The 22785-nt window shown below is 47.4% G+C and overlaps 1 protein-coding gene across 1 annotated transcript in view; it reads right to left on the bottom strand.

The window, feature by feature from the left end:
- The window catches only part of HS6ST2 (heparan sulfate 6-O-sulfotransferase 2), a 359352-nt gene that overhangs the window by 335277 nt on the left and 1290 nt on the right, over positions 1-22785 (bottom strand). The window contains exon 2 of the mRNA XM_004715372.2: positions 22232-22750. Coding sequence (XP_004715429.1) covers positions 22232-22750 — 519 coding nt within the window. The remainder of the gene's footprint in view (positions 1-22231; positions 22751-22785) is intronic.

Raw genomic sequence — 22785 nt, 5'->3', positions numbered from 1 at the left:
TTGATGTATGGATGGATTGTGATAAGAGTTGTAGGAGCCCCTAATAAAGTGATTAAAAAAAAAAGTACAGTGATACTGCATGTTGCTTTTCACCGACATACTGCATTAGGTAAATCTTCTGCACAAGATCTCTTTAGTGTATTGAAAAGCAAGGATGTAACTTTGAGGACTAAGATGTGCCTGATGCAAGTGTGGTATTCTTTATTGCCCCATCTGCACGTGAACTTTGGACATTGAATAAGGAAGACCGTAGAAGAATCGATGCATTTGAATTGTGGCGCTGGAGAAGAAGATTGAACGTACAGTGGACTGCAAGAAAGACACACCAATCTGAATTGGAAGAAGGCCAGAGTGCTCCTTCAAGGCACGGATGGTAAGACTTCATCTGACATACTTTGGACATATTGTCAGGAGAGACCAGTCCCCGGAGAAGGTCCTCAATAGGATGGATTGACACAGTGGCTCCATCCATGGGCTCAGGCATAGGAGGAACGATTGTGAGGATGGCACAGGTGTGTGCATGGTTGTTCTGTTGTGCACACGGTCACAATGGGTTGAAGCCTACTTGATGGCACCTAACAACAGCAGCTGCCCCAGGAGAGAAGGAGAGGGCTTTCTACTTCCGTAAAGAGGTGCAGTCTAGGGAACTCACAGCGGCAGTTCCACTTGCCCGACACAGTCACTATGAGTCATTGTGCACTCCACAGAAGTGAGGTTTTTCTTTAAATAATCTAATCATTTTATTGGGGGCTCGTACAACTCTTATTACAATCCACACATACATCCATTGTGTCAAGCACTTTTGTACATTTGCTTCCCTCATTATTCTCAAAACGTTTGCTTCTAATTGAGCCCTTGGTATCAGCTCATTTTTCCCCTCCCTCCCGCTCCCCCCTCCCCCATGAAGCCTTGATAATTTATAAATTATTATTATTTTGTCATATTTTACACCATCTGATATATCCCTTCACCCACTTCTCCGCTGTCCATCCCCCAGAGAGAAAGTTATATGTAGATCCTTGTAACCGGTTCTCCCTTTCTACCCCACTTTCCGTCTACCCTCCTGGTATCGCCACTCTCACCACTGGTCCTGAGATCACTGAAGACAAAGTAGGTGCATAAGCAAATGTGGTTGAAAAAAAGCTATTGGTGCCTGGCTATCAAAAGATATAGCGTCTGGGGCCTTAAAGGCTTAAAGATAAGCAGGCAGCCATCTACCTGCCAAACAACAAATCCCACAAGGAAGTGAGCTGGTTTTTATTCACAATGACCCCAAACTGGAATCAGCGCAGCTGTTCTTTAACAAGTGAACAGTTTAAGCGGAACACAACTCACAGAGGCCTTAAAGGGTGGGGGAAACCTACCCCACAGGGTTTTCCAAGATTGGAATCTTTGTCCAATGGGGCACCTAGTGGATGCGAACCACCAACCTTTTGGTTCGCAGCTGAGTGTGCTGGCCATTTTGCCACCAGCGCTCCTCCACAAAGCAGACTGCTCATCACCTAAAAAGGACAGACTCAACGGCTTCCATGAATGTGCAGAATAACAGGAGACACTTCAAATTGGCTCTCACTGCCACCACTCCACCTGACCCTTGGGTGACCCAGCCACCCCAGCTGGAAGCCTGAGACCTGAAGTTCTCGCCACGAAAGCCGCCTGTTTGCTCGAACCCAATGGCTCCTGTAGATTCTGAGAAGGGGCTTAGGGGGCCAGCTGCTAACTGCAAGTTGAGAGGTTTGACGCCGTGCCACTGTTCCCATAAAGATCACACGCTCATCGATGCGGACTCACAGCAACCCTGCAGGACAGGCAGACTTGCCCCTGTGAGTTTCCCAGACTGTGGAATAGAACAGTTCACCTTTCTCCTGTGGCACCGCCAGTGGTCGTGAATGGCTGACCCAAGGCTCCTGTCCCACGGATGGTCCTGAGATCTTCGACCAGGGCGAAGCCACTCTCGCCTGCTGCATTGGGGCAGGGTGAGCAGGGGCAGTGCTTCATCTGGGCAACAATGAGGCATTTGGTGATTGCTCCTTGAAGTCAGATTACGTCACCCACGCCTTCCCCATCACAATGCCGCTTTCTAGGAACCAACCTTACCTGCTGCCATTCCGATGGCAACTCTGGCCATCTGAGTACGCATTTCTACTTGCTGGAAGTTTTGAGCAACCGTTATGTCCTTCCTGCCAGGAATCATGTGCTAAACTGAGGTCAGAAACCACCAAGGATAAACAATAGAAACGTGGGTGAAGGGAGACAACCGGAGGTGTGAGATATGAAAATAATCAGAATTTATCAGGGGTCCACGAGGGTAGAAGGGGGGAGGGAGGGAAAAAAGAGGAGCTGATATCAAGGGCTCAAGAAGAAAGAAACTTTTGAAAATGATGATGGCAGCAGCTGTACAAATGTGCTTGATACAATTGGTGTATGGCTCATTAGAAGAGCTAGCTGTAAGAGCCCCCATTAAAGTGCTTGTTTGTTTATTTAAAAAGAGTGAAAAAACAAGTTGCAGATGAAAAAAGAAAGAAAGAAACCACCAAACAATATAACCAAGGGCCAATGGGTACACACTCTGGGCTTGTGGCAGGCGCACAGCACACAGAAGCCCATCCATGAACAAGAAAAGTGCTGAGCCCTGCAGGCAGGCAGACCCCAGCAAAGCAGAAGTTGTGGGGCCAGCCTTGTTTGCTGTCGGCAAGGAACCCTGGCCTCTGTGACCCTCTCTAGGGAAGACATCCCCAGCCAAAGGTCAAACCTACAGACCCTCGGCCAGCCCAGTCCCTGGCCCCTGAAACCCTAACCTCCCTAGTTGCATCATTAGGCTTTAAAAGTGAAGAAAACCTCTACATTCAGTGGGATATGTTGTGAGCCTGCTCACATGCATCCAACCCTATTTTTAAAAGGAGAATTGCTAACTTCCACGGAGCTGCTAACTTCCGTGCACACCAGCCCTGGCTGCAGAGAGGATGAGCACCTGCAATCATTCACTTAGCATTCAGCTGAACTTTGGAAGTGAGCAGGCATTTTCCTCCAGGGGGATCAGGCGAGAGGCCTGCAACACAGGACCCCCTTGTGGAGCTAAGCTTCGACAGTTCCATTAAACAGTCTAGCTCCCACCACGTTAAAAGCAGACCCCCGCCCCACCCCCTTCAATTCCCCATCCATGATACAGGAGAGGCTGCTGGAAATCAAGCCTCATCCTAATGGAGCGCTTGACATCCAGGTCTCCAGGTCCCTCGCTAATAATTTGTCAAGGCCATCTGGAATAAATAGAAGTTTCACTCAAAGCTGCAGATATGCAAATGCTGGCACCTTAAATGGATTCTGTCCTTAAGTGCATACACCAAAAAGCATGGGAGCAATTGGATTAGCCGAGCAAGGGTTGCTTCCTTGCCTCCTCTAATTGCCATTAATCACCAAACACTGTGAGACACGCCTGTGTACATCTTTGTAACGTCACTAACATAAAAATGAGAAGGAGAGGGAGATTTTATGTACACCCAGGCGGCCATAAACACAGAAGCTGCCGGAGATTGGAGACTGCTTTGCTAACGTGAAAGTACCGGGTCGAAAGGAGTCTGAAGCAACCCCATGTCACCCAACCACAACCTATTCTCTGTTCTTTTTTTTTTTTTTTCCCCCGCTTTGGATTTGCTTCCAAGTCATTCGGGACAAAGTGCGAAGGCTACGAGGTGCTCAGAATGAATCCTCATGCCGTGTCTCCACAGAGGCAACACCATTATTAGTATATTTTAATCGCATGACTTCAACTCCATCGCCTCGCACTAGTCTCATTTTCTTTCAGTAATCTTCTAAGAGGTTTATGGGTAGAATCATTTCTATGAATCCATTTAAAATTTTCTGGAAGCAATGATCCCTCAATGACGACCAGACATCTATCACCCCGATATGCTTCCTTTCAATTTTGCTTGGGTGACCTGGAGCGGGCCTTGTCTGCTTCAGTGAGCCATTTGGCCTCTTAGCGTGTCTTGGCAAATTTGCTCAGAAAGGTCTGTCAGTCTTCCAGGTGCATTGGCCAGTCACCTTTCCACTTGGAAAAGTGTGACAGAGTGGGCCTGCTCCATAGAGTGTTCTTGGATGTAATCTCTACAGAGACAGATCACCAGGCCTTTCTTCCGAGGTTTCACTGGGTTGGTCGAACTGACAAGTGTAAAGTATGCAGTCTCTGTGCCACCCAGGGACCCAGTGAATAACAATGGTGCCAAATGAGGTCTCTGGATACATTAGGGATTGCTAGGAATGGAATCCTGGTGGCATCCTGACCCTTGTGCCTGTGAGTGTAATCCAATCTGGAAATAGGGATTCTTTGTTACTGTAAGGAGGCTTTTTCAATGTAGGGTGTGTTGTGAACTTAATCACCTCTGAGGCATGGCGGGTAATACTAATGGCAAGGTCTGCAGTTCAAAACAGCAGCCCCTTGGCAAGAGATAGACAAGGCTTTGTACTCTGGTCAAGAAATACAGTTTCAGAAACCCACAGGAGCAGTTCTACCGTGTCCTACAGGGTCACTCTGAACAGAAATGGATTTAATGGCAGTGAGTCATACAAAAGGAGCCCTGGTGGCACTGCGGAGCAGACATTGGACAACTAACAGCATGGTCCACAACTCAAAGCAACCAGCTGCTACGGTAGAGCCTGATCGTCTTGGATTTCCTCTGCTATGTGCTATGTGTCAGAATCAACTTGATGGCAGTGGGGTTGGTTTGGTTGTGGACTCAGCCAAAGGAGCCCCTGGGTGGCATAAACTGTTTAAGCACTTGACTACTACTGGCAATAAGGTTGGTGGTTCAAACCTACCCCGAAGTGACAAGGAAGACAAGTCTGGCCATCTGATTCTGATAGGTGGTCGTCTTGAAAACCTCATGGAGCATCACTACTCTGTACACACAAAGCCCCCATGAGTCAGAATCCACTCAACAGACACAAACAAACAAACAACAACAAAGACACACAACCAGTGAGCACATGCAGAAAGAGAACAAATGTTAGCTGACACTGGAAAAGCAAATGAAGCTACAAGCCCAGGAACCCCAGCCAGGGATTGCTGGCTACTTGCACCTTGGGCCGAAACCACCAGCCATCCTGCAGGAGCAAAAATAGAGGCTTTCTACTCCTGCCAAGAGTTCCGGTCTCAAAAGGCCACAGGAGCAGCTCTACTCTGTCCTAGAGGGTCACTGTGAGTCAGAGGCGACAATGAGTTAGGTTTTTGGTTCAGAGGCTGAAATATATCAAGAAGAACCTTCCTCTACAGCCACACTCTAAGCTCCGAGTTCTAGCCCCCCGAACTGTGAGAAAATAAATTTCTGTTCTTTAAAGCAGCCACTTGTATTTTCGTTACACCACCACTAGGAAACTAAGAAAGGTGGTGTGTGTGTGTGTGTGTGTGTGTGTGTGTGCGCGTGCGTGTGTGTGTGTGTGTGTGTGTGTGTGTGTGTGTTGCGATTCTTCCAAGCCCTTAACCTAGTTTATACCTCCCTAATGAAGTTTGCCAGACAGGTAGGCTCATGCTCATTTGCGTATGCTAATAACCCTTTTCTAAAGCTGCCTCTTCCCAAGGAGAGAGAATGGTCACCCCTGTGGGAATTTGCTACCCTCATTTGGCTGTTTCAGTAACTAAATGCACCTTTATGACGGTCAGGATAAGGCCCTGGGATAAGAGGGTTCTCAAAACAGGCTCCCGGATTTGTTTTCTCAGAGCTTCCTTGCTTGCTTTTGAGAGCAGCTCTTTATTTCCCCGGCTCCTTGGCACTCAGTGTGTACAAGTTGCCCCAGCTCTCGCCTCTCTAAAGACTGTGTCCGCACAGACCAAAGGCAGAGAAAAACAAGCCCTTTAGCCAAGAAAACAGGCCACCACAGACCAAAGCAGTGCAGCCGACGCTGTCCATGAGACTATCTGCAAAATTCCAGCAGCAGGAAGATGGCCATCCCCTCACAAATCTTGGGTAGTGTATGCACAATATTTTCTGTGCAAAAGGCAAAAAAACAAAAACAATTAAGCCTATGGTCCCTCTATTCAAGATTCCCTCTAACTGTTAGAGTCTAATATTTACATATATTTCTCTTCTCTTGTAGTTTCTCCTAAAACATCATTCTTCATCTTAAATATGGATTGTGTTGGAAGTGTGGGAAATAGATGGCTATCTAAAGCTGTGCTGAAAACCCAAATCCAAACTGCCAATGAGTCGATGCCAACTCATGGGGACCCAGTAAGACAGGACCCCTCCCCCACCCACACCCCTGTGGGTTTCCAAGACTGTAACTGTTTGCAGGAGTAGAAAGCCTCCTCTTTCTCCCTAGGAATGGCTGGTGGTGCCGAGCTGCTGACCTTTCGGGTAGCAGCCCAATGCTTAACCCACTGCACCACCAGGGCTCTATAAATAAATTAAAGAGGTGATGGAAGGGCTATAGAGTTCGCCTCTAAAGAGTTCATTGTATGTAACCTTTTTCACTTAAGGTGCTTTTTAAAAATTAGTTAGGTTGCATCCTGATAGTCACTTTTAGTCTGGCACAACACACACATACACAGAGGGGAGAGAGGGGAGAAGGAGGAGAGAGAGAGACAGAGAGAGAGAGAGAGAGAGGTTTGAGGAGAGCTATTTTGAGAATGTGGTGACAGGGCAAATGGCTGGAGTAGTGGCAAATCTATTATGAGCTGGCTGGATAGGTTTGGGCAGGTTCGATATTTTCTCCTATGCTCTGTTTTCGCATCTTTAGACGAGTTTTAAAAACAGCCACCTCAGAGAGTTGTTTTGAGGATTAAATGGGAAAATCTCTGTTTTTTCCCTAGATCATGCATGATACAGACACACATATGTAGGGGTGTCTAGTAGATAGCAAAAATAAACCCATGTCCACTGAGTCAATTCCAGCTCATAGCAACCCGAAAGGACAGAGTAGAACTGCCCTATAATGTTTCCAAGGCTGTAACCTTGGCAACGTAGCAACAATGGAGAAGACAGCACCAGACCAGGTAGCATTTTGTTTTTGATGTCCACCACATCACACTCGCAGCTTTAGCACCTTGGGGGACTCTAACGGCGCTCCTTCACGGTGTTCGTGGAGTCTCGAAAACAAAAAGACATTGGAAGGGGTACGGTGAGGGCTTTAAGGGTTCCCTATGAAACTCTTGTAGGCCAGCCCTTGCCGCCCTCAAGGTTCTAATAGGTGCGTTGAGGTGGTGGTTGCAGTGGTGGTGGTGAGGGATTCGGTACAACTTTCTTGGCTTTTTCTCACCAATGCAGTTTTAAATTTCCTGACAACGGCTTTCTAATAAGGCCCACGTGATCATCCTCATCCGGTGTCCAAGAATACCTATCAGGAAGATCCCTTTGGAGTCCCAGAAAACAGTTGTCGTAAATTGAACTAGCCCAGCGGATCCCTTAGAAGCCAATGTTTTCATTAGGCCTTGTTTTTAAAAGCACCCTAGTGGAACAGTCTTGTGAAGATGAGTTGTGGGCAGCAATCCACTGATGGCAGAGACACGTTTACATGTATTTTACTTGGAATATACGTGTGCATATATGAACTCGGACCTCTGCAGCAATCCTTGCCCCCACTCCCCTATAACCTATCCTCATTGACTGCATCTTTTATCACTACACAGTGGTCCTGTTTATCCCTAACAATGTTTTTTACCTTAAAATCGATTTTGTCTGGTGTTCATTTATCCACATCACTTTCTTTCTGATTCATGTTTGCAGAGTGTACCCACTACTCTTTCTGGGTCCTTAGGTTCTAGCTTCGTCTCTTACACACAGCCTATAGCTGGGGTTTGTATTTTGATGCGTTGGGCTGCTAACCATAAGGTCAGCAGTTTAAAACCATCCGCAAGATGAGGCTTTCTACTCCTGTACAGAGTGACAGTCTCAGAAACTCTATTCCGTCTAGCAGGGTCCCTCTGAGTCTGCATTGGTGAGTGCGCTCAACTCCTATTTCAATCAGCTAGCTTCCAGGACAAAGAGCCTTTACAAAGTTTCTCTGGATTGCCTGGCTCTAACCTGGCCACCGGAATCAATTTCTGACCACTCTTGGCATGCATTCGCTCTCCTGTAGGGTGTTCGCAAAAGTCCAATGAACTCCATGGAACTGATAATACACTGAAGATTTGTCTGTGGTAGTACAGTTATGAAGAAAGCCAATTCGTGCCAGGAAAGGTGTGCACAGGTCTAATCTATGTGCTGGAAATCAATGCAATGCACACCACCATTGCGCAGCGTGCCTTCAGAGAAGTGCGTGCAAGTGATCAATTAGGCTCACCGGAGGCAGCTCTGCTAGTGATGTTTAAAAAGCAATCAAACTGAATAAGAAGTCCTTTTTGCAGACATTGACATCAGGGAAGAACATGAGTCTTGACAATTCAGAGTAAATGAAGGGCAAATTATTCTCTTATAATATAGTCCAGAATTGATGCTTAAATTGTGACTGAAATAGAGCCCACAGTTTAATCAGAAACAATGCATTTATTGGTAATTCCCAGGAGGTTATATTTGATATATTTATATCAGAGTCTAACAAGTTCAAAACTATGGCTAAGTTATAAATATGGAATTTATGCAGAATCTGCATGTAGTGACTTTTATTTGGAATCTGCATGTGGGCCTATATTTGAATATTTATATTATTCCAGGAAAAGCACGGGGGAATGTGCAAGACAGATTTATTTAGTGTGTAAATGTGTCAGAGTCCTCAACACCATTCTGAGAGGCAAAATGGCAGAAATAACTAATGGCAGGCAATCAGACCAACTGACTCATCTGCAAAGTCCATTGCCTAGTAACATCACAAAAGCTCTTCTGCCAATAACTATTTCACTGCCATTGTAGACCAATCTTTTTCTAGGCTTACAATGGCAGTGCTGTGGATGGGACCTACATTAAAAGTCTTATACATTCTGATTTAAAGGATGGTGTATGTGAGGGGACCCATTCATACTAGTTGGGTTTTTTTCCCCCTAAACTGAATGGCTCATGTCCCCATGGTATTTGTCAGGGCCAATCAAGATTCGATTTTTTTTTTTACTTGCCAAATATGCTCTTTATACGGTCAAAGCACCTTGAACTTACAGTGTCGTTCCCATGGCCTTTGAACCGTAAGCCCAGGCAGACAGAATCTGTGGGGAAGTGGACTGTTTGGATGAACTGCTGTTTTAAGGTTAACTGCAAGGAATGGAAGGGAGCCCTGGTGGTGGAGTGAGAGACACGTTGGGCTGCTAACATCAAGGTCAGCAGTTCAAACCCACCAGCAGCTTGTGGGAGTGGGACAAGGCTTTCTGCTTCCATAAAGATTTAAGACCTTGAAAGAAAAAAAAAAAAGATATAAGACCCGGAAAGCCCTGAGAAGAAGTTCTACTCTGCCTCACAGGGTTGTCGCAAGGGGTCAGTAGGTTGGAGTTGGGTTTTGTTTTGGAGGGCAATGCTCTACCTAGAATGAAAGCACGACACATGCTACCTGACCTCAGCTCTCAGAGATGCTTGCAGCTGGAGCCCTTAGCCAACCCAAGGCATCACTACTGTCGCCTCACGCACCATCTGCTCTAGCATCTCTCTCGCATTGACAACTCATTCCTGAACCCGCTAACCCCAGGCTGCCTTGGGTGCTCTGCTGAGCAAAATAAGCCAGGAGAAGGGGAAGCATCGGCTATCAAAATTTTCACACAAAACGTAAATCTCAGATGGACTTTGGCTAGGTCCACTGCCACCATGTGGATTCTCACTCAGAGCAGTGACCCTACAGGGCATAGTAGAACATCTTCTGAAGGTTCTGGAGCCTAGCGATCTTTACAGGAGACCGAAAGCCTTATCTTTCACCCGCAGAGTGGCTAGTGGGTTCAAATTGGTATCTTTTTGGTTAACAGCCCAGCCTCTAGACCACGGTGTCACCAAGACTCTGTCAGAAAGATACTCGGGTAGAAAACATACTGCTGCCCATAGATCACCCCTAATGCTTCTGGTGCTACAGGCTTTTCTCCCGGGCAGCCTCAGAGCAGAAGGCATGACTCTGCGGGACTAGGGGAAAGTGGGGAAGGGTCTGGGCAAGGAAAATTTCACATCATGCCAATTGCTTGGGAGTCGTAGCTGCCCAGGGGCTGAGCCAACCAGGCTACTGCTGTAACGGGTGCCATCATTTGGGAGAACCCCTGTACATTTCACAGCTAGTGTCGAAAATTTGACTGAAATTGAGATACACTACACAAACAAAAAGAGACTTAAAAAGCATACTATCTTTACATCAAATACACACAAAAGGCTTCTCCACTTAGTTTTTGCTTGGTCCACTAATCCATTCGGAGGGCGTTTCAGATTTAAAGTCGACCTGGGAAATTAGGGCTCTGGAAAGAGTTCCAGTGTGCCCTCCTCCTGCGGGTTGACATGCCACCCCACATACACCGAGTCTACATTTAACTAGGTCCCCAGGTGATGCTTACATTCACACCTGGGGACCTATAAGAATCACCAAGGGATCTTTTTAAAATGCAGATCTTGGGCTCAGAGACCTGGTGGAGTGATGGATAATAGACCTACTGTGAGAGAAAAATGGGCAGTGTCTTCCACAAAGATTTCCAACCTCGGAAATCCTGAGGGGCAGTACCACTCTCTCCGACAGGGTCCATATGGGTCAGGATAGACTTGAGGGCAGTGGGCTTGGTCTGCGGGGTCGGGAGTCCATATGCCTGGGGTGGAAAGGCACATTTTCAGCTGGAGTCAAACCAGAATCTACGTGCTGGAAATTCCATGTGCAAGCAAACGTAGCCATTGCTTTCTTTGTCTCTGGTGAAACTTATCATGGTGCAAAAATGTGCTATAGCTTTGGCTGCATGCACCACACACACACAAGAACACTGGTGGCACAGTGGTTACGGACTAAACAGCTACCTGTACATAGGCACAGTAATCAAGCTGATGGCCCCGTTGTTCCAGTCCTCTTAACAGAGAATTTTGATCGGCTTTACCTTTGGGCTGTGATTAGCTATTAACATGTAAACTGAATAGACCGCCAAATGGCCACTTCCAAGCAGAGAAACAGAGTAGCCAGATGAATCAGGACCCAACGGAGGGCAGAGAGGGCACAGGAACCGAGCACCCCTGCATTTGACCCCTACGTAGTTGCTAATTGTGCAGAATTTTCCAGACTTTCCAGGGTCCATGTCCTCTCCATGGAAATGAACAAACCAATCACAAGGGGTGGGAGCGGGTGCAACAGAAAAATCAAGATTTCAGATAAAAACGTGTCACGAATCTTCCCCCACCATCCCCAGAAAAACCTCAAATCTTCCTGGACAATCCAAAATAATAAAAAGCCAAGGTTGCTAAGACTGAAGAGAAGTAGGTATGTCTGTGTTGCCGATGGCATTGTGAGTCTGCACGCTTGCCAAAGCACAACTTGTAAATGTATTGTTCAAGGCTACCATCCCACTTCTGGGAATATATCACGATTTAAAAAATAAAAACTCAAAATGAAAAATCAATAAGCGATTTGTACCAAGCAGTATATAACGGCAACCGTTGTTAGGTGCCATTGAGCCGATTCTGACTCATAGCAACCCTACGTATGAGAGAAGGAAGCCCTGTCCGGTCAGGCACCATGCCCACAATGGTTGTCATGCTTGAGGCCCATTGCTGTAGCCACGGTCTGAATCCACTGAAGCTCTTCCTCTTTTCCCTTGACCTTCAACCAAGCACAATGCCCTTCTTTGGGATGGGTTGTTCCTGATGATATATATGTCCAAAGAAGCAACTAAATATCTAACAGTCAGAGGATGATGAAATCCACCCGAATTAATCAACCAGAAAGAACATTATGTAGCCACTGTAATTACAAATATGATATAACCAAGTCACAGAACAGCATCTCACTGCCCTTGGATCAATTCTGATGCACGGTGTGACCCTTTAGAATAAGGTAGAACTGCCCCAGGTGGGTTTCTGAGAGTGAAAGCCTCATCTTTCTCCTGAGGAGTGGCTAGTGGTTTCTAACTGCCAACCTTTCTAGCAGCCCAAAGCCTAACCACACCATCAGGACCCCTCACAGAACAGCATAGGCAAGGTGATCCTAACTGAAAAAAGAAAACCAACCACCACCTTCACATTGACTCCAACTACATAGGATTAATCTATACTTATTGATAAGAACCAACAAGAAAAGGGTAAGAAAATTCGTCTTTGAGGGCAAAAAGAGTTCAACCGTAGGAATGAAAGTAAAATCCCTCAATAAAATACAAGCTATATATGAAAAAGCCAACAGCCAACATGGTAGTCAATGGGGAAAAGACAAAAACATTCCCCCTATAAAAGGGGACCAGAAAAGGATGCCCCTTGTTCCCACTCTCATTTAACATCGTACTGGAGGTCCTAGCTAACAACATAAGGCAAAAAGAAAGACATCAAAGGTATTCATCTGGAGAAGGAAGAGGTAAAACTATCATTATCCACAAATGATATGATTTTATATATGTAAAACCCCCAAAGCTCCACAAGAGGGGTACTGGAAGTGATAGGGGAATATGGCAGGGTGGCAGGATACAAGATCTACAAACAGAAATCTATAGGACTGCTTTATACATTGGACAAGAGCACAGAACAGGGGATCAAAAAGGTAGTACCCTTCACAATAGCCAAGCACAAATTGAAATACGTATCTAGGGATATACCTGATGAAAAAAAAAAAAAGACTTGTATGAGGAAAACTATAGAACACTATTACAAGAAACCAAGAGTGACCTCCACAAATGGAAAAATATCTCATGCTCATGGATCAGAAGACTCAATATAGTAAAGATGTCTGTTCTGCCCAAGGCACTTTATAAGTTTAATGCTATCCCAATACAAATACCATCATCTTTCTTCAAAGAATTGGAAAAATTGACTACCAACTTCATATGGAGAGGGAAGAAGCCCAGAATTAGCAGAGAACACCTCAAGACTATATACAGCCACAGTGATCAAAATAACATGGTGCTGGTATAATGATAGATATACAGACCAATGGAAAGGAATTGAAAACCCAGACATGAAATCATCAGCATACAGACAACTGATCTTTGATAAGGGCCCCAAAAATATCCAATGGGAAGCAGATGCCCTCTTCAACAAGTGGTGCTGGAAAAATGGATATCTACCTGCAGAAAAATGAAGCAAGACCTTTATCTCACTCTATTCACAAGATTAAACTCAAGGTGAATCACAGACCTCAAAGTAAAGCTCCAAACTATTAGGGGCATCAATGAGGGAATTGGGGAAAACCTAGTAGCTTTGTTGCAGGGAATACATAGGCTATCAGAAATAGGGAAAGATGCAACACAGAGGAAGCACAAGTTGATATATATCTTCGGATATACTGAAGATAAAACACCTGTTTAAATCCAAAGACTTCACCAAGAGTCTAATAAGAGAGCCCACAGACTGGGAAAACATCTTTAGCAACGACACATCAGACAAAGGTCTTATATACTAAAATTGACAATATTCTGCTAGCCAACAATAAGAAAAAACAAATAACCCATTGATGAACAAAAGACCTGAATCAGTGGTTCTCAACCTTGTTAATGCCGTGACCCTTTAATACAGTTCCTCATGTTGTGGAGGATGCCCAACCATAAAATTATTTTCATTGCTACTTCATAATTGCCATTTGGCTACTGTTATGAATCTGGCAACCCCTGTGAAAGGGTCTTCAACCCCCAAAGAGGTCACAACTTACAGGTTGAGAACCGCTGACCTGAATAGAAGTTTCATACGGGCAGAAATCCAAATGGTCAACAAACATGAGAAAATGAGAGACCCTCAAAGATAGCCCAATTCAAAAAAACAGAAAGCAACAGTGTTGGAGGGGCTGTGGTAGGAGCTCTCGTCCACTGCTGGTGGACCTGTAGATATGTACAGCCATTATGGAAATGGCGATACCTACAACACATGGAAATCGAGCTACCATATGACCCAGAAATCCCCCTACTAGGCATAGACCCAGAAGAATTAAGAAATAGACCACAAGCACACATTTGCGCTCCAATGTTCATCGCAACACAGTTCACAATTGCAAAGAATTGGAAACAGTCTAAATTTCCATCAACCGACAATTTGATGAAAAAACTCTGGGATATACATGCAATGGAGTACTATGCAGACCTAAAAAGTCCATCACTGTGAATACATGAAGCACACTATCACATGGGAAGAACTGGAGGAAATTATGCTAAGCGATGTAAGCCAAGCACAAAAGGACAAGTACAACATGAGTCCACTGAGGTAAGCTTAAAAGGCACAAGGGGCCTAAGGGAAAAGCCACCAAAGGCACTCTGGCAGGGGTCGGATGCAACCCAGGGACACATTTGGTGGCCAACTAAAACGGAGGGAAAAGGTGGGGGGAAAGGAGGAAGTGGATAGTGGGGAAACAGGACACTAACCCACACACGGGGAGGATATAGTTCTTGTTAGAAACCACTAGCCACTCCACAGGTGTATGATGAGGCTTTCACTCTCAGAAACCCACATGGGACAGTTCTACCCTATACTAAAAGGTCACACGGTGCATCAGAATGGAACCGCTGGCAGTGAAGATGTTGCTGGGAAAGAGAATGAGTGGACCACACGCTGACATACCTACCTAGAGCAGCCTATGCACAGAAAGAACCATGGGGCTGACCCACCACAAGACATGACGTCCCTTCACTAACCCACAGTGCTACGGGGGAGAGCATTGGAGATAAGGTGCAGGTAGTGTGCTCGGACACACACACACACACACACACACACACACACACCCCGGAGTGAAACACAAAGGGAGCACAATAGAGCAGCAAAGGGAGCAAAGCATTGAAGTCCCCATGGAACCCTGAAAATAGACTTTAGAATTGGTGGGCAGGGCTTGGCACTTCACCAGATCCAATTGGAAAACATTCATAAGGGTCAGCAGACAGAGCTGGAACTATTTATAGGCTCTTTTCTTTTTTCCTTTCATATCTATCCATAGAAGATAGGCAGGATAACCAAACCCGAGGAGAAAATAAGCAACAGAGCCGACGGCTCTGGGGAGACATGGGAGAGGAGGTGGAGAAAGGTAGTGGGGAGCCAACAAACCCAGGGACAAGGGGAAAATAAGAGATCTAAAATCGATGGTGGGGAGGGCATGGAATACATGGTGGAAATAAAGAACTAGTAGGCCAAAGATATTTATAGAGGTATAAATATGGGCATGCACATATGTAAATATGTTAATATGTAATGATAAGGATATAGGTCTATGTCCATGTACTTAAATGTTAAGTATTAAGGTAGCAGACAGACACTGGGCCTCTACTCAAGTCCTCCCTCAATGTAAGAACACTTTGTTCTAGTAACCTGGCATTCTGTGATGTTCACCTTCCCGACAGGATCGCTGAAGTCAAAATAGGTGCATAAGCAAATGTGGTGAAGAAAGCTGATGGTACCCGGCTCCTCCCCTTTTATTTTCAACTGTGCCCCACAGTTAATTTTGTATCCCAGTTCATTGTTAAACAGAGAAGCAACACTAATAATCCTGCCCGGTGTCCCTGTACTGTACTGATTTGAGCAGGGTCAGATGACCCACACGGGAAACTATCCCACTCCAGTAAACACAAGGAAGCTGGGCTGACTGGGGATTCTGTCCCTGTCCCACGTGCCCAAACCCATGGCCATCATGTCAAGTCCACCTCCTTGCAACCCTATCCAGGGTCTCTGAGCCTGTGAATCTTTACAGGGACAGCCTCATCCTTCTCCTGAGGAGTGCGGCTGGTGGGTTTGAACCCCTGATCTTGCGGCTAACAATCCAATCACAGTGCCATCTGGGAGTGTAATGTGGAAAGAGGCTTGGATACTACAGAAAAGGGGTAGGAGAGAGACAGATAGCCAGCCAGATCTAGGAGTAGAATTTGGGATGTGGTGAAAGAAAAAGAGCAGTTCTTTATTACAGATTTGTAAGGAATCCTGTGCTTACCTTGCAAACTGGTTCGTCCAACACTGGGTGTTTAAGAACTCCACAGCTTTGGTCACGGCCTATCCTCCGAAAAATCCATTTAACCGTAGTCTGTGGGTGGCATCAACGGTTTTGCACTCAACTACCAGCCTAAAGCTTGGGGGTACCAGCTTAGTCAGAGGGAGCGCAGAAGAAAGGTCTGGCAATCTGCTTCCGAAAAGATCACAGCCAAGGAAACCCTCTGGCAGAGTTCTACGCCATGGAGTCACTATGAGTAAAAACTGACTTGATGACAATGCGTTGGGTTTTCGTTTTGTTTTTCTTTGAGGTTAAACGATCTATTTCTAACCTGGTATTTCTCCTTCCATTCTTTTTTTTTTTTAATGATTCCGTGGGGAATGGGGACTAAACAGTTTCTCTGTTTCTGTCTATCGCTCTGACAATAGTGGTCAGTCACAGTAGCTTTAAATCATTAGCAATTCTCCATATTCTATATTCTGCAAAAAAAGAATCTTGATGACACTGTGGATTAGGCTTTAACCTCATGGTTGACAGGTCGAGCCCACCAGCTGCCCTGCACAAGAAAGCTGAGGCAGTCTGGCCCCAGAAAGATTTGCAGCCTCAGAAACCCTAAGGAACAGTTCTGCTCTGTCTTAATAGAGTCATTATGCATCTACTCAAAGGTGATGGGTCGTATCCACCTTAGCTAATTTATTTCCAGAAAGGTCTTTCAAATGTATTTCCCACTTCTCCCTTCTATTCAACATTATCTTACATTTGCCAGCTGTGGGCACTATCCGTTTTGTGTGGTGGCGGCGGTGTGTGTCTTCGTTAGATAGGCAGAGGGGCTTTTTCCTTACTGTCTGAGCGCGCGTTTCTTTACTACCCAAGTGACGAAATGGTTGGGGTGGTTTTTCCCTGTCTGTAGACTAGCTTTGTTTCCCTGTGGTAAACTGTCTTCTCGTGTTCTTTGTTCTCCTAAGCAATTCGCAGGCACTCCTTATATAGGACAGGTGTCAGCTTTTGTCTGGTGAATTTGTTGCAGATATTTCTGCCAGTTTGACGTGTGTCTTTTCATTTTGGCTACTTATTTTTCAACAAACATTTATCACTTGTGGGTAATCAAAACTGTGTCTCTCTTCCTTTCGTCCCACTATGAGCCGCCATCCTCAGTTCAATAAGAGAGCAACCTGTGAATGCAGAAGAACCGAATTCATGGATTCTGCATAGGCGCCTAAGCCTTGATCTCCCCCTGAGTACCCAGTCCCTATCACCTCTTGTGTCCAGACAATGTGGACAACTCACAACTCTTTAGTCGCCAGGCCAAATGAGATCTCCTTGATCTCTCCACTTTGTCAACTGTCTCACCTCCCCTCCAGACTAGTCACCCGGAGGGGCCTTTAAACAGACTCCAGCCTTCCCTCCTCTCACTGTCACTCGCTGTCCTTCCATCCTCCAACCATGTCATCACCACTTCCAGCCTTCTCCAGTGACCCTCCATCCCAGCTACCGCCTCAACTCTTGCCTGCGTGAACAGAACCTTCTCAGTTCTGGTCAGGCCAGGCTAGGAGCAGCTGCGGGATCACACAATGTCATCAGCGTGTCATGTTCATCCTCAATGCCCTCTTTCTTCTAGAACCCATCTATTCCCAGAGACCTTCCCAAATATGACTTGCTCCATTTTGACTGTGTGTCACACTTTAGAAAGAGGCTAAGAAAGCATGCCATCTAAATCTCCCATTTTACCTCATTGAACACTTAGTGCCAGAAAGAGGAGGGAGTTGTTCAAAGCGCACCCTACGTGGCTCTCTATTCCACACTCCAATCTTTACTGACTTGAGATGGCACCTTGATTTGGGGGGAGGGGGGTTGTCTTGGCTCTAATTTTTCCCAACTGCTGGGTTGGGGTATAATAGGAATGCTACCAAGCTTGCTGATTAGAAGGAAACGCAACATAAACAGATGCACCTTTTCAAAGCTAGTTTTCGGTGTGACATTTTAATGACATTATTCTTATTCGAATTGTGTCCGAACAACATGCTTCTTTTTCTTTACCCAGCCCCACACCCACTGTCATGGAATCAATGACGACCCATAGCGATCTTGTTATACATCTTTATAGGAGCAGGGGATCTCATTTTCTCCCTGGGACCACGGGTGGGTTTGAACTACCGACGTAGTGGTTAACAGTCCAATGCTTACCCACCAGCACCACCACTAAATTATTTTGTTCTACTATAAGCTCCCATGAGGGAACCCTGGTGGTGTAGTGATTATGCATTGGGTTGCTAACCACAAGGTCAGCAGTTCAAATACATCAGTCACTTAGCGAGAGAAAGACAAGACTTTTTGCTCCAAGAAGGAATGTATAGTCTCAGGAACAGAGAGGGGCTGTTCTACTCAGCCCTATGAGTTCGCTGTAAATTGGAATCAACCTGATGGCAGGGAGTTTTCAGCTTTTAATTGATCGTTTACTTTTAAATGCCTGTACAGCTCTAGAACTGTGACCATCCCCATGCCCCATCCCATTGTTTGTCAGCCATCGCGGTGTGTGGCGACGACCAAAAACTCACTGCCATCCAGTCTTTATTTTTCTTGTACTCGTTGTTACTAGTATACCTTTTTCATCATGGGAAAAAGATACACAACAAAATACTCTCCAACTTAACAACTGTAATTTTTTATGGCAGTAGAAAGCCCAGGGTCTTTCTCCCTCAGAGCAGCTGGGTTTTCGCACTGCTGATTTTGCAACCCCATGAATAACCAATCCATCACCAGGCCTCCTTGTGGAAAAGGCCCAGCTAGTGCAATTCCTAGGGCCCAGGTCTGAACTCCAACCGGATGCACCATAGATTTGGTGAACGAGAATTTGGTCTGAGAAAAAGTCCGCTGAATTTGGAGTTTGAACAGCTGGTGACCAACCATGTTTTCATACGTTTTCCAAAACTGGACTTAAAAATTCTAAAATGAGCAGGGCCCTGTCCTGATTCCCCCACCACCACATTGGCAGACGGACACGTGCAATACAATAATTTCTAAATCTTATACAGAAATACTACTGCTCATCAACAACTGAGCCTTTTGTCCTCATACACTCTCTTTGTCCTTGCTAGGAAGCGTGCTCCCTGCATTTCTTCTCGGCAGTTCTCTCTCATCGCACACATCACCCTCAGCCCAGGCAGGGCAGCAGCTCAATGGCAGCTCTGGGAGGAGTCAGGCATTGGCTGGTTGCCTTGATGGCCTGTCAGGCCCCCTCCCCAAATGTGAATGGGTGGCCGTGAGTCAGGGGTGGCCCTAGTCGCTGCTCAGGGATTTCCCTGCCTTTATCCACCAGACTTCGCCGGGATTTCTAACCTGATACTAAGAGTCTCCTTTGCAACTTAGCTACTGGGCCTGCTTGTGGTGAGCAGAAATCCTCCAGGGTCTAGGAAAGCTCTGATCGGGAACAAGCCCCGTCAGACTTCCCATGTGTACAATGACTAATGATGGTGATGACGTAGGCGATAACAGGATGCACTCACATGTAGCGAGGGGTCACTTTGTGATAAACACTAGCATGCATTACCTCATTGTGTTTTCACAAAAGCCCCGGTCCCTCAAGGAGCAGCCAACAGGGCCCAGGGTGTCACGTGCAAATATGTCTGCAGTGGAGTTCTTGCAGTGCTACTCAAGAGCTCTCTGACCTTGGGAGAGCCCTTCAGGCCCTTGGAGCCTCACTCTCATCTGACAAACGGGGATGCTTAGATCCACCCTGTCTGCCTCCCAAGCACAGGGCCAGTTTACAGAGAAATGCCCACCGAATAAGGGATGCGAAGACTCGTCACAAACTGGAAAGCGCCCTCCAGCCAGGCTCAACACCAAGGTCACACTGCTGGCCTAGAACTAGGGTCCAGGTGTCTGGACTCCCGGGACAAGCAGATGGAGCTGCTAATCCCCTCAGTTCAGTGGAGCACAGAGACCACCAGCTGGCATGGAGATCCTACTTCACACCACGGACTCTCTCATCTCCTGAGACCAGCCCCTCACCCTCACGTATCAGTGCCAATACAGCTGCCTGTACTCCTTAATGTTTCTCTCTCTGTGTATCTCTGTCTCTCTGTTTCTCTGTCTGTCTGTCTCTCTCTCTCTCTCTCACACACACACACACACACACTTGCTACTCTTTCAAACACACATATGCACACCTTTGGTGATCAGAAGCCACAGAACTGGTCCAGCAACCAGAGGTATATCCACCTTCTGGAACACTAGAGCTAGCACTATTCTTCCAGCTGGAGGAAGCGTTCTGGAAGGTGGGCAGATGTTCATCAAAAGATGCCTTTTGGGTAGAGCTGTGTGAGTAAATGTGATTTCCTTTTTTGCAAACACTCGGTGACTCCGACAGTTTTCGGTGTCTGTTGTCTTCTTTTCAGCGTTTCTTCTCCGAATAGACTAGATGGCACTGTGGTATCACCCTTTTCGTGACCAAGGAAATCCGATTTTATTTCCTATTATTTTGAGTCTCACTGGGACACTCCAAGAGGCCGGACTCTCCACTTTGGGGGGGGGTCTTGTGGAGCCCCAGACATAGTAACAACTTCCATGGTACCCTAGACCTCTCTTTATACTCCTCTGCTACAGTCGTGACTGTGAAGCCCTATTTCTGTCAGAAGGATTTTTTTCCCTGTCACCACCTCTTACTACACCTCTAAGCTCCACCATCAAGGTATTCTATCTCCAATATTGCCACATGCCACTAAACCACCCAAACCTTATAGTGACAATGGTTCACAGTGGATTGAGGTGATCACCATCCTGGTGCCAAGATTCCCTCAGGATGGGGAGAGAGAGATGTTGGAGCTGGGGGGAAAAAACGGAAGTAGAACCAAGTCTGCCAGAAATGCGCCATTGGTTGGGTGTGATAATACCCCCAATCAAGCCCACTGCTGTGGAGTAGACTTCGACTCAAAGTGACCCTGCAGAACTGGGTGAGAGTGCCGCGCAGGGTTTTCAAGGTGGTACATCTTAGGGAAGCAGACTACCTCGACTTTCACCCATGGAGCAGTCTGTCAGGTTCAAATCACTGACCTTTTGGTTAGCAGCCAAGCTCTTAATTATGAAATCCCAAAGACTGCTTGATCTGACAGCCACTAGCCCGAGGTTGCCAGGTCCGGACACAAAGTCCCCCAATCCAGGCAGCAGGGGATGTCGGTGGGCAGTCAGGCCAGCAGCCACTGAAGTCTCCCCAACTGGAAAGGGGGGAGCACAGCCCTGCCCACTCAGAAGTCCCATTCCCATGGTCCCCTGCTCCCATTCCCAAGACTTCATGTGTTGTAGGGAGACGGAGAGACTGGAGTCAGGAGTCACTGCATCCCAACAGGGCGGCAGTTGCCCTCGCCTTCTTTCCCACACCTGAAGCAGAGTGGCAGTGCGCTAAGGGGAGGAAAATCTCCCTTCAAAAGCCTCAGGCTACTGGCTCATCTTGGCATAAATCAGCCCTTCCCATCAAAGCCTGGGTTCCCCGCCTGTGGTGCTTTGCTCTCATGAAACAGACCTCCTGAAATCAAGTGAGGTTTCCCAGGACAGAAGCCCAAATGGGGTCTGGGGCGGCGTCCCCTGCACACATGCAGTCTGAGTCTGTCCAGCCCATTCCTGGGCCCACGGGCTGCCTGCCACTCCCCTGGCTAACGCGCAGCAGAGGGTCCTCGCCCAGCCCAGAGTGAGAGGCACCTGGCTCGCACTGAGAGCTGTCCCAGGGGGACTCGAACCAGCAGCAGCGGGGGCACCCACTCGCCCTGGGAGAGTTGCACCAGAGAGGATAAAAGGAAAAGAGCCAGAAGGGCAGAAGGAGAGGGGCAGGGAGGAGGAGAGGGTCACCCCCTTAGCTCTGGGAATCTCAAGAGAAGGCAGGGGTGGGGTCGGGGGTGTTGAGAAGAGGCCAGAAAAGTCCGGAGGGAAAAGGACCGAGCTGGGGGTAGCACGGCAGAGGGAAAGGGAGGAAGCGTGGAAAAGCTAGTGGCCAGGACCGGCGAGATTCACAGCGCCAGAGGGAATGGGAACACGCGATAAGGAGTGGAGCTTTGCAAGCGCGGGAAGGAAGCGTCCCTGCTGGGCCGCAGGGGACAGAGGTGACACTCCAGGGCCTCAGCACAGAGAGCGCTGCCTGGCCGCTGTGTAAGTAGTGCTTGGGTGCACACACTCACCAGACCCAGCCAGCTGGTCTGGGCCTCAGCTGCCAGTGCACCCAGTCCGGCGGCGCCAGCGGCCGGCCGCGCCCCCCAGCCCCCTGGCGCGGGAGCACACTCACCTGGCTGGTCTCAGCTTGGCGTCGCGCTTGCCATCCACCACGGCGGGCACGCAGCTCGTGAGCTCGGTCCAGTCGGCGTGCAGCCCGCAGCTCCAGCCGGTGGAGAAGCGGGAGAAGAGCCAGGTCTCCCGCTTCCCCGGCCGGTGGCAAGTGCATTTCTTCTGGCCCACGCGGCACTCGCAAGGCTGCTCCAGCTGGATGTTGCGCACCAGGTGGCGGCCGAAAGTGGTGCCCCCGGTCTTCTGGATGTGCAGGAACACGATCAGGTCATCGCCCTTGATGTCGAAGTCTACCTTGCGCAGGAGGTCGCCGCGGCTGAAATTGTAACGGGGCACGAACCTGGCGGAGCTCTCATCCTCCGAGCGGTACGGGTCCGGCACCGGGGAGCTGAACGCCTGCAGGCGGAGGAGCTGGCATTCTGTGCCGGGGCACACATACTGGAGGACGATCACCGCAAAGAGGAAGAGCATCACCAAAGCCAGCAGCAGCTTGTTGGATTTCTCATCCATGTTCCCGACGCTGGGGGAAACCCAAGCTCCTTACGTCAGTCCCGC

This window comes from Echinops telfairi, unplaced genomic scaffold (genome assembly GCF_000313985.2).
Source record: "Echinops telfairi isolate 266 unplaced genomic scaffold, ASM31398v2 ScPeMD7_20;HRSCAF=75, whole genome shotgun sequence".
In the NCBI taxonomy this organism is placed as follows: Eukaryota; Metazoa; Chordata; class Mammalia; order Afrosoricida; family Tenrecidae; genus Echinops; species Echinops telfairi.
This window is presented reverse-complemented; position numbering and strand designations above follow the sequence as displayed.